This window comes from Netta rufina (genome assembly GCF_964035555.1).
Source record: "Netta rufina genome assembly, chromosome: 25".
NCBI classification, from domain to species: domain Eukaryota; kingdom Metazoa; phylum Chordata; class Aves; order Anseriformes; family Anatidae; genus Netta; species Netta rufina.
Window position 1 is genome coordinate 4,123,272 of NC_140149.1, and position 11,292 is coordinate 4,134,563.

Genomic DNA, 11,292 nt, shown 5'->3' on the forward strand with positions numbered 1-11,292 from the left:
CCGCAGCTGGGGGGGTTTGCGCCCGGCTGCCTCCTGCTGTGGCCCCTCCGTGCCGCCAAGCTGCACCCAAAGGGGGGTTTGGGGGGCAAAAAGCCGAAATCCTGGGGGGGTTTCCAGCTCCGTGGGGGGGTGTCCAGCTCCGGGGGGGTGTCCAGCTCCAGGGGGGGGTGTCCAGCTCTGTGGGGGGGTGCCCGGGGAGGCTACATGCGGGAGGCCGGGCTGGCCAGCTCGTAGAAGAGCAGGTAGGCATCGCTGCTGCGCACGTGGCTGGAGGACATCGGGGTGACACTGCGGGGACAGGAGGGGTGCGGTGAGCAGCGGGGGGGTCCCACAGAGTGCTCCCTTCCCCCTCGTCGTCCCCCAGCCTCCAGGGCCTCACCGGGAGTCGTTGAAGCTGTGCCACTCTCCGGAGACGGGGCTCTTGCAGTAGGCGGTGTAGTGGCCCCCCATGGTGGTGCCCGAGTGGTTGGAGACGGCGTAGAGGTTGTAAACGGCGTGGTCTGCGGGCGGCCAGGGCGGTGCTCAGCGGGATAAACCCCCTAAAGGGGTCTGCAGCCCCCACCCCAAACCTCTGCCCCCTCCCAGGACCCCCCCCCCGGGCACGGCCCCGGCACTCACTGCAGCTCTGCGCGGCGAATTCCCGCAGGTCCAGGTCCTTCAGCTGGAAGTTGACGAAGGTGGTGAGCTTGCTGGCTCGGATCCGCGCCTCCGAGAAGCGCTTCAGGTCTGGGGGGGAGCACGTTAAGGAAGCGGGGACCCCCCCCAAAAAAAAAAAAAAAAACACACAAAAAAAAAACCCAGCTCCCTCCGCCAGCACCCGCGGCGCAAAGGATACGGAGCACCAGGATCTTGGGGAACTTCTGGATGCTGAATTTCTTCGTGCACCTCGTCCTGGCCTTGCAGCGGCAGCAGGTCTGCGAGCAGCAAACGATGCAGACGGTGGGGTGAGGGCTCAGCCTGCTCCCCAAAATCCCCCCCCCTTGTGCCCCCAACCCCACGCCCCGTACCGGTTTCTCGTCCCCATCCAGGACGTCCTCTTTGGTGAAGAGCCGCAGGCAGTCCATGAGCGTCACCTCGCCGTAGCCTTTCTGCGGGAGCAGGGAGAGCTCAGGGGCAGGGAATGCAGGGCGAGGGGTTTTTTTTGGGGGGGCAGCGGGGACCCCTCACCTTGGGGATGGGCAGGGAGAGGTCCCAGAAGGGGTCGAAGGCTGTGGAGCAGTAGCCGCACTCGCTGCAGGTCAGGGAACTCTTCAGCTGGCCGACGAAGAGGTCTGGGGGCGATAGGATGAAGGGTGGGGTGGAGAGGGGTGGGATGGAGAAGGATGGGGTGGAGAAGGACGGGATGAAGGATGGGGTGAAGAGGGATGGGATGGGATAAAGCAGGACGGGATGAAAGAAGGATGAGACCCCTCGTCCCCCCCCCATCCCCTCCCACCTCTCCCCAGCGCCCCGCTCACCGCTGACCCTGCTGTCCTCCCTCTCCTGGTACCTCCTCCACATCTGGCGGCTCTTCTCGTCGTCGCTGCGAGGCGGAGAGGCAGAATGGTGCTGGGTGCCGCTGCCCACCCCCTCTTTGGGGCAGCCCCGTGGCCCCCCCCTGCCCCGTCCCCAACTCACGGGAGGTGGTCCAGGGTGTCGGCGCTGGCCCGCGGCCGCACCAGCACGCGGTTCACCTCCCCGTGCAGCCCGTCGAGGAGGAACCTCAGGAACTCCTGGGCGTCCTGCTGGCTGCGAGACAGGGGGCAGAGGAGGTGAGGGGCTGACTGGGGGGGCTCGGTACCCTCTCCCCACGCCCCCCCCCCCCCCCCCCCCGAGCCAAACGGCCCCTACTTGTAGCCGACGAAGCGGGGGGCGTATCGCTGGATCTGCGTCTTGAACTCGGAGGGGCTGACGCTCTCGTTGGGGGACGAGGTCCAGAGCAGCTGGATCAGCTTGGCGAATTCTGCGGGCGGAGACGTGGCTCAGGGGGACGGGGACGGGTGTCCCCTGGCTGTCCCCGTCCCCTTTGTAGCCCCCCCCTCAAAGCCTCGGGGTGTTTTGGGGGGGGGGGGGTGCCGTTACCTGCCATGAGCGCGGTGCGCATGCGGCTGTTGTTGTTGAGGTCCCGCAGGTAGAGGTTCTGCAGGCAGTAATCCCGCAGCTCCCTGGTGTTGCTCAGGCACTGCAGGATGGAGTTCATGAAGCACTGGGGGAGGAAAAAAAAATAAAAAAAAATAAAAAAATAAAATAAAAAAAAATAAACCATGGCAACGGGAGGCAGGAGGGAGGCGGGCGGCGATGTGGGGGGGACACCCGGGGAGGGTGGGCAGAGGATGGGGACGAGGCAGGACGGAGAGTGGGGACCCCTCTGTCCTCCAGCACCACCGGGAGCAGGGTGGGGAGCTCCTGGAGGGGGAATATGGGTCTGGGGGGGCGAGGGAAGGGCCGGGGTGCCCCACACCCCCCAGCTGTGCCCGCAGAAGGCCGCGGTGCCAGCAGGGAGCCCCGCAAGCACTCACCGTGTTGCCCAGGTTGCGCAGGCCGGTCAGCCCCTGCACCGCCTTGGAGCTCTGTGGAGAGAGGGAGCAGGGCTGGGACGAGCCAACCGCGGGGGCCACCAGCCCACGGGGCCACCAGCCCCAACGGGGGGCAGCCCCCCAGGTGGGCACGGAGCGGGGCTAGCACCGCGGCTGCTCCTGGCGCAGGCTGTGTGCAGGACGGTGGCTGAGGACCCGTCCTGGTGCTCAGCTCCCTGTCCTGGGATGCCTCCAGGGCTCAAAGTCCCCCTGGCTACCCCGTGCCCTGGGCTACGAGCCAGGCTGGCCACCCCCTGCCTCCTTTGTGCCCTGGGAAGCTGGGGGTGGCATTGCCCCACGGTGCCCCACGGTGCCCTAGGGTGCCCAAGGGTGGCCCACGGTGTCTCACCCCCCCGGGACACCCCATACCAGCACCCCACAGATTTGGGCACGGCTCTTTTATGGGATTAAATCCCAGCAGGGCGCTGCAGGGCGCACCCCCCGGGTGGGTGCCGGGGCAGCCCTGCTCCTGGTGCCCCCCCCCCGGCTCCTGCAGGTTGCCGCGGGTCCTCCCTGCTCCCGGGAGCGAGGAGGGGGAAGGAGGAGGAGAGGAGGGGGCCCCGCAGCTCTGAAATAGCAGCAGCTGGTGCGTGTGTGGGAGGTGCTGAGCACCCAGCCCTGACAGCAGCCCAAAATAACCCAGATACAGTTACACGTGCGCCTTCGCCGCGGTGCGGTGCGGGCATCACCCACCGCAGGGCCAGCGGGCACCCAGGTGCCTTCCGCGGGCACACGCGGCTCTGCGGGGCAGCCCCGTGCCCCGGCGGGGTGCTGACCCCGTGTCCTGCACCCTAAATCCCCACGGAGGTGCCTGGGCAGCTCCTGTCCCTGTTCTGGGATGGGCAGGGCGGCGGGCAGGGTGGCAGCAGCTCCTGGTGGCTTCCCCAGAAGGGATCGGGGTGCTGGGGTGGGCGCAGACCCCATGCCCACCGCCTGGCCCCGCAGGGCACGGAGCAGCCCCAGCCCACCCCCGGCTCTGATTCCACCTCCTGCTTGTTATTTTTTTGTTGTTTTTTCGTTTTTTTTTTTTTCCCCTCCCCTGGGTGACTCAACTCCAGCTAATCCCCCTCGCCCGGCCGGGGTGTTATCTAGGACACGGCGCTGCTCGGAGGCGGCGGAGGAGAGCTGGCTCACGCGGCGGCGGCTGGGGACTCCCCGAGGCTGCACTGCGGGAGGGGGGGGACAGGGGACAGGGGATGGGGACAGGGCACAGCGACCGGGCACTCGCCCTCCATCCACGTGCCGAGCACCCAGCGGGGCAGCGGGACGGCCGGGGCAGCTGGGCTTACATAAAAGCCCCGATCCTGCCCCCTCCCCGCCCCCTGATGTCTCCGTGGACCCACCGTGGGCTGCGTGGCTCTGGGGACAGCCAGGCTCGCCCCGGTGACACCGCCACGGCACCGCTGTGGCCACCAGCAGCCTCCTTGCACCGGCCAGCGCGGGGCACGCCACTTGGCCAAGGTCACTGCAGGGGCAGGGCTGGCACAGGGACCCCGGGCACGTGCTGTCACCTCCCCTCCTGCCCCCTGCTCGGGGCAGCGCCGGGAGCTGCCGGGTCCCCCCCCGGTGCTTCCAGCACCCGGTGGCACCCATGGGTGCCAGCCCCGCGCCCCCCGTCCTGCAGCGAGGGGCACCCCGAGGGGCAGCCGGGGGGGGACCCGAGCTCCACGGGGAGCGCAGGGGTCGCCCCCTCCCGTGCCCCCCAGGCTCCGAGCTCGTACCTTGGTCTTGTTGAGGACGAGCCCGACGAAGGTGGAGACCAGCAGGGACCCCGGCATGGAGGCGCGGGGGCGCAGCTCCTTGTGAAGGTCGGGGAGCGCGGGGGGCTCCTCGGGCAGCGTCACCGTGTACGAGTCCCTCATGGCTCCCCTCCCGGCTGCTGGGAGACGGCGAGGGGCTGCTGCTGCCGGGGGGGACCCCGGCGACCCCCTCTCCTGGGGCCGGCCAAGGTCGGGGGCAGGGGGTCAGGCGGGCGGCCTTGCCGGAGCAGCGCCGTGGCCGCGCGGTTGCGGTGCCGGAGCCGGTGCCGGTGCCGGCTCTCGGGGCTGACGGCACCTGAGCAGAGCTCTGACATCAAATGGGTGGAGAGGCGGCAGCGGCAGCGGCAGCAGCAGCAGGGCTCCGTGACGGCCAGCCCCCGCCGCACCGCGTGGTACAGCGAGCCGGAGAGCCAAGGGGGCCCGCGAGGGGCGGCCGTGCCCGCTGGCCACGCGCTCGCCGTGCCCAGACCACCGGGGAGGACGCGGGGAGCAGCCCCCCGCCCCCTGCCCTACAGCTCCCGGGATCCATCCTGCCACTGCTGTGGGGCTGCATGGGGTCGGTGCCACGCAGCAGAGCCCCCTCCTGTGCCCCCCAGCTGATGGGGAGCAGCCCCAAGGTGCCCGTGCCCGGAGCGGGGCTGCGGGGCTGTCTGAGTAGGATTTGGGGTTGTAGGGACAGTTTTAGGCTCCCCGCGGTGCTGCTTTGGGAACAGCAGGCAGTGCGTAGCCTCCCGCTTTGGGGGGCTGCTTTAGGGCCGGGCTCGGAGGTATTTCACTGCTTCCCCTCACCAAAGGCAACCCCCCGTGGGGCGGAGACCCCCCCGCTGGGATCGGAGCGGGGGGAAACTGAGGCACGGTGCGGGCAGGGCTCCAGCCATGCCCCTGCAGCAAGGGCAGGTGCGGAGGCTGGCAGGGAGCCCAGCTCTCCTGCGTCCTCGTCCTGCGCCTGCCTCCGCTTCACCCCGCTGACCGCAGCCGGCCCAGCGCCCGCTGCGTGCGCCCGGGTGTCCTGGAGGGGGAAATTTCCACGGGCAGGGAGCGCGGCCGGGCTGCTGCGGGGCTGGAGGGAGCCCCCCAGCCTCACCGGGACGGAGGCACCGAGCGGGGGCTGCTTTTCCCCGGGGCCACCCCTGCAGCCAGCGGTGCTCCAAGCGCCGCGGGTGCGCGTTCGGCACAGCCGGCGGAGGGGCTGGAAGCAGGGGAAGGGAGAGAGAAGGGAGGCGGGGGGGGGGGGGGAGGAGGGAAGGAGACTATTTTTGGCACCAGCAGAAATATCTGAGGAGGCATCTTGCAGCGTTATTCATCTGCAGGGCCGGGGCTTTTTGCATCACAACAGGATGCTCGCCGTAATCCTCGCTTGCGGGGAGAGATTTGTGCACCCCCCCCCGTGGTGTGCGCGCTGTGCACACACAGGGATGCAATGTGTGCACCCCACGGGGCTTACGCTGGTGCTGTGGGGGCCCCACAACTTGTAGGGCGCTGCTCAGGCCCTGGGGACGTGGCACAGCACCCCAGGGTGCTGCACGAGCCAGGCTCTGCTCCTGCCCTGCAGCCCAGCGCGATTTGGGGGCAGGATCGGGCCCCGGGCGCTGTGTGGGTGCTGGCACAGAGCTCCCCGGGGATGGGATGTGCCGGCTGAGCTGGCCCCACAGCAAGAGGGGTGCTGTTTGGCCACGTCCCGTGCCGAAAATCGTGCCCTGGTGACTTCAAGAGGACCTGGGAGCGCGGTGCCCTCCAGCTGGAGCGCCGTGTGGGCTCCTGGGGCAAGCTGCAGCCACGGAGCGAAGGAGCCAGCGAGCTGTCCCCTGCTGTCCCCTCTCCAGCGGTGACCTTCTGCCACGGGCAGAGGTTGCCACGGGTCTGGCTGGCACCGTGAAGGCAGGACCAGGGCTGGCCACGAGCCAGCACCGTCAGCAGCCCGGGATGGGGCTGCGGAGAGCTGCCGGCGTTCCCGTGGGTGGCTCTGGCCTCCCGACCCCGTGTCCACGCAGGGCGGTTAATGGGGTGGCACAGCTCCGGTCCCACCCTTCCCAGCCCCGTGCACCTCCCCGTGCCCTGCAGGATGGGAAACTGAGGCACGAGGGCACCCTCTTGTCCCAGCTGCGGGTTCCTCCGCTTGGCTTCCCGCAGTGCCAAGGCAGGAGGTGGCCGGGAGCAGGCACGGGGCCAGCCCCTGCCATGCCCTGGCTCCGGCAGGGTCGGGGGCTGCTGGTGCTGCCCCCGGGGCCGGGTAATGGGGCAGAACTGATGGCAGTGCCGGGGCTGCGACGCGGCCTCGTTTCCGGCACCGTGCATGCCCGCGGGCACCTGCAGCCCGTTTTACGACCGGTACGTTCGCTTCCCAGCTTGGGAACGGGGGGAAAAATGCCCAGGAATGGAAAATTGCAGGGGTGAGCATTAAAGCACCGGGGAAACCTAAACCAGCGTCACTGATCCGGCCTCTGAGCCTGCCCCGGACCTCCCCAGCACCCTGTGCCGGCCGCCTTTGGCACCCCTTGGGACCCAAAGCAGGGCACTGGCAGGGGGCTGCAGCAGCAGAGGGGGGTTAAGATAAGGGAGAGCACGGCCACGAGGCTGCGCAGCACCAGCTGCAGCTCCTGCTGGCCTCTCCTCCCTGCCCCACACCTCGCTGTGCCCCCCCAGCCCCTCCAGTGCTCCTGGCTGCCCGTGGCAGCCCTGCTCGCCCCTCAACTTCTCCGTCCCATGGCAGGGGCGAGGCCTTGAGGATGCTCCACAACCTTTTTCGCGGCCCCGTGGGTACGTGGGGGCTTGGGTGGGAAGGGGCAGAGCCCCCCCATCCTGCTGGTGGGGAGCAGAAGGGGACCCCCAGCCCTCACCCTCCCTGCTCGGTGGGACGGAGCTGCTGGGAAGCAGCGGGCGGGTCAGACCCTGCTCGGGGGGACACCGACCTTCAGCGTGGGGTGGAAAGGGAACGGGAGACAGCGCGGGCACAGCCCGATGGCTCCGTGGAAGGGAAGCCAAGTGGAAAATTACCGGGCTGCTGCCGTGCGCTCCTGAGCAGGGCTGCGTGCGTGGTGCCCGCTCCCAGCCTGGGACGAGGCTCCGGGGATGGAGCAGCGCCGATTTGGGGCTGGGACCCCGAGCGCCACCAGCACGTGTGATGGAGCAGCCACTGCTGCCAACGGTGGCCCTTGGAGCCTCTGGGGACGGGGAGCAGGCAGAGCTGGGCACCTCCAGCTGCTTGGGGACACGGCACCAGCACGGTGCGCACACGTGGCGGCACGGAGACCCCACCGACCCCACCGACGGAGACCCCAAAAGGGAGCGCACTGTTTCCTTCAGCCCCCCAAGCTCAGCACGAACCCACACAGCACACGGGACCCCACCAGCCCCGTCCCGTCCCCCCCCCACGGCGCACCACCTACCAGGGGTTCAGGGGCAGAGGTGCCGCCGTAGCCATCGCTCCTCTCGCAGGGCTGGCTGGCGCCGCGGGTGCCGGCTGAGGACAGGGCAGCTTGGGAGGGTCCGGGGGGGCTGCAGGGGAAGCTGCAGTGGCTGCTCTTCCTCTCGCAGCTCTCCAGGTAGTCACGGACGTAGTCGGAGTGTGCGGCGGCCTGGTACAGACCCTGCAGGGCGCCGAGCTCCTGGCGGCCCCGCGCCCCGGGGCTGGAGGCGTAGGCGCTCTCCGAGGCACGCAGCCCCGAAAACTCCTGCACCAGGTCCGAGTGGCTGATGGATTTGCGACGGCTGAGGGGCGCCGAGCTGGGCAGGTAGCCCGAGGGGCTGCCGGGGGTCCCCGTGAAGGTGTAGCATGAGCCCCCGCTCAGCCCCACGCCGGGCGGCCGGGACTGGGTGCGGAGGTAAGCGGGGCTCAGGCGGATGCCGGAGTCGGGGTAGAGGGGCAGGCGGCCGCTGTCGTAGGCGCTGGTGGGGGACAGCCCCGAGTGGTGGTAGCGGGGGGAGGGCAGGTAGCTGGCTTTGAAGCCGATTTTGTCGCTGTCGGCGTAGGCCGTGGTCAGGGTGGAGCCGTAGGAGGTGTAGGAGCTGTAGCCGCCGGGCACCCTGCCGTAGGTGGCCTCGGCATAGCGCGACGAGTCGACGTAGCGCTTCAGCGTGGAGGAGAGCTGGGACATGCTGCAGGCTGGGGCTCAGCGGGCTGGGCTGGAGGCATCGGCTGCAGGAGAAGAGCCCGGGCTCAGCTTCGAGGGGCCGCAGCCCGCGCGCATGGGGTGCCCGCCGCCGGCACCCAGCGGAGAGAGCCTGAGGGGGGCGAGCGGGGAACAGCGGGGACCCAGGGGACGTCATCGCGGGGTGGGCACGGCTCCTGCCAGCCCTCCTGGAGAGCTTGGGGCATCAGGGCACTGCTGGCAGTGCCACCCGGGTGCCTGTGGGCACCTGGCACCACAGGAGGGAGCCCTGGGGCTCTGCTGGGCACGGACGGAGGCGATGGGCACCCGTGGGGACAGCAGCGTCACCTCTGCCCTAGCCTTGGCCACGCTGCCCCACGGCTGTCAGCACACAGGGCCTGGCTCTCCGTGCCTGCCCCCCAGGGGCTGCCTGGTGCCAGGGAGCTGCTGAAGACCTTGCAGCAGCCACAAGCCACCCAGAGGTGCTGGGGGCTGTGGGGACAGCCAGGGATCACAGGGACGGAGGCACCTGGAGGAAAAGGGGAGCCAGCCCCGGAGCCGGGACAGGGCAGCCAGCCACCTGCACCAGCTTAAGCAGGGGATTGAAGCCAGAGAAAAACTTGCTCACGGGCTGAGGGCTGGTCCCATACCTGTCCTGGGGCCGTGCTCGCTCCCCTGGGTGCCTGGTGTCCCTTCCCTGTGTGGCCAGCAGCTCACGGCTCCGAGAGTCCCCGGTCACCCAGGAGATGACCCCGGCTCCGAGGCTTTTCCCAGCCCCGCCAGGGCGGGCGCTGGCCCCGCTCCAAAGCAGTGCAAGAGGTGCCGGGGATGGAAACAGAGCCCAGCCCTCAAAAAGTGGGGTGCAGCCGGGCTCGGGGACGGGGACCAGAGCCCGGCCACCGCAGGATCCTCCCTGCCTGGCCCCGAGCTGCTGCTGCCGTGGCCGGGGAGCAGCACGGAGGAAACTATTTACAAGCAAGAGCAAGCCGGAGCGCACAGACCTGTTTGGGAGCCGAGGCCGAGGGCTGAATAATGCGCTCGCAGGCAAAGGAGCCACCAAACACCCGGCTCTCCCCCACCCCGCCGCAGCCGCCCTCCCCCTCCAGCACCGGGAGGACCCCGGAGCTGCTCGGCCAGGCAGGAGCTGATGCGCACCGAGGGGGTTTGCTATGGGATGTGGGGCCCGGCAAAGGGTCCCCGTCCCCATGGGTATTGGGGTGAGGGTGCTGGAGCCCTGTGGCTCCAACGGGTGCCTTCTGGCAGCGGGACAGGTCCCCGCGGGGCACAGCGTGGCCTGGGGATGTGGGGAGCCGGTGGAGGGATTTGGGGTTTGGGAAGGGGAACCTGCCCTGGGCACAGCAGGGACCCCGTTGGCATCACGGGAGGGGAGATCTTACCATGTAGGGCCGCCGTGTCAGCTGGGAGCACCCGTGCTGTGCCGTCCCCGTGTCACATCACAGCGGACCCCAGGGCTGGAGGAGAGCGGAGCGTGCCATGAGCCCGGGGAGCCGAGGAGGTGTGAGAAATCCCCGGTTCCTCCCATCGCTTCCTGGGCCCCTCCCTGCCCGTAATAACGCTGAGCTTCTTCCCTGCTGCCTGGGCGAAGCCCTGGGGCCGGCACGGCTGAGTCAGGCCTCCTGCACCCTCAGCATCCTCCCCGGGGAAGCTGAGGCACAGGAATGTCCGGTCCGCGGCCGCGTGCCCGGGAGCCAGGAGCCAACCCCAAGGGGACCCGAGATCCCGTTCCTGGGGAGCTCATCCCAACGGGAGCCTCAATTCGGGATGGCCACAGGTCTCCTGGAGAGCCAACCCTTCACCCCGGAGGCTTGAGGGAGGCGGGGAGCGCTGCCGTCCTCTCCTAAATTCCCGGTGCCGGTGGCCCCGGTGGCCGCTGTCCCCCCCGGGGTGGCCGCGGAGCCCCAGGGCAGGCTCAGCTTACACGGCCCTGGCTCCGTGCAGGGAGCTGTGGCACAGCTGCTTCTCGCTTACGCAGGTTTGGAGCCGTGGCCCCGTGCCCTGAGACACAATGTCCCAGCCCGGGGGTTACTCACGAGCTCCCAGCCCTCTGCGGCAACCGGGGGCCCCTGCGTGGAGCGAGGACACCCCAGGGCTGAGGGGCTGCGGGTGCTGAGCCCCTCCGGGATGTCCCCAACCAGGGGTTTCCCTTTCCTAATCCTGAGAACGCTCCCAGCTCAGTGCACGTGTGCCGGGCGGGCGTCACCGCCGCTGACGCATCCCCACCTGGCTGCAAAACCTGCTGCTCGCCGCTCCCGGGCCAGCCCCCCAGGCAGCAAAACCCCAACCCCACGGGGAGCCCTGACGTCGGGCTCGACGCCTGTTATTGCTTTGAGGTCTGCGGGTGGGGGAAAAAAAAAAAAAGAAGGGACCCCGGGGAGGTGAGCGGGACGCGGCTCTGCCCACCCCGGGCACTGGGAGGTGCTGGGTGTGCTGCGGGTTTGCCATGGGATCCCGCTCCCCGGGGACAGCGAGAGCGCAAAGGTCTCCCCTATAGCTTCACCCAGCTGAAGGGAGAGTGAGGAGGGGGTTTTAGGGGCTCTCCCTGGCACCTCGCAGCCCTCTCCCCATAGGATTGTCCCCTCATGGCCCTTCCACTCACCGGTGTGCTCGGCGGGGCGTGCGCTCAGGGCTGCGGTGCTCATGGGGCGACGCCGAGCCGGGGGAGCCGCTGCTGACACCTCGGGGTGCTCCCCTGGGGCCGGAGCAGAGCGAGGGGGTTTTTTGGGGTGCCGACGGCAGGGTCAGGCCCCCCCCCTGGGGCTGGGCTCCTCCAGCCGGGTTGGGAGCGGGCGCAGCGGCCGTGCCGGAGGGCTGGGGGGGCCGCGTGAAAACGCCACGGCAGAAATTGAGGGCTCAGGTTACCGGGTGGAT

General features: G+C 69.5%; 1 protein-coding gene across 3 annotated transcripts; it reads right to left on the bottom strand.

Annotated features, from left to right (window-relative positions):
• Positions 1-65: 65 nt before the first annotated feature.
• USP2 (ubiquitin specific peptidase 2) lies at positions 66-11,210 on the bottom strand. 3 transcript variants are annotated; one of them, XM_084301508.1, is made up of 14 exons: positions 11,021-11,210; positions 9,801-9,875; positions 7,702-8,450; positions 2,499-2,549; positions 2,062-2,185; positions 1,831-1,942; positions 1,618-1,728; positions 1,458-1,522; positions 1,168-1,271; positions 1,008-1,088; positions 836-914; positions 619-726; positions 380-500; positions 66-288 (listed from the first exon to the last, which is right to left on the bottom strand). In XM_084301508.1, the coding sequence occupies exons 3-14, from the start codon at positions 8,407-8,409 to the stop codon at positions 201-203; spliced, it is 1,752 nt and encodes a 583-aa protein (XP_084157634.1). In that variant the 5' UTR covers positions 8,410-8,450; positions 9,801-9,875; positions 11,021-11,210; the 3' UTR covers positions 66-200. The 3 variants fall into 3 exon arrangements, with proteins under 3 accessions (XP_084157634.1, XP_084157635.1, XP_084157636.1); XM_084301509.1 differs by lacking the exons at positions 9,801-9,875; positions 11,021-11,210 and adding an exon at positions 9,054-9,201; XM_084301510.1 differs by lacking the exons at positions 7,702-8,450; positions 9,801-9,875; positions 11,021-11,210 and adding an exon at positions 4,277-4,555.
• Between the last annotated feature and the right edge of the window lie 82 nt (positions 11,211-11,292).

Bases quoted from the DNA above. Each gene is read 5' to 3' on its own strand.
- USP2 (XM_084301508.1), bottom strand. From the start codon at position 8,409: ATGTCCCAGCTCTCCTCCACGCTGAAGCGCTACGTCGACTCGTCGCGC. The intron at 2,186-2,498 runs GTGAGTGCTTGC...TTCCTCCCCCAG, and splicing joins TGCGCAACCTGGGCAACACG to TGCTTCATGAACTCCATCCT. The intron at 1,089-1,167 runs GTGAGGGGTCCC...CTGCTCCCGCAG, and splicing joins TCTCCCTGCCCATCCCCAAG to AAAGGCTACGGCGAGGTGAC.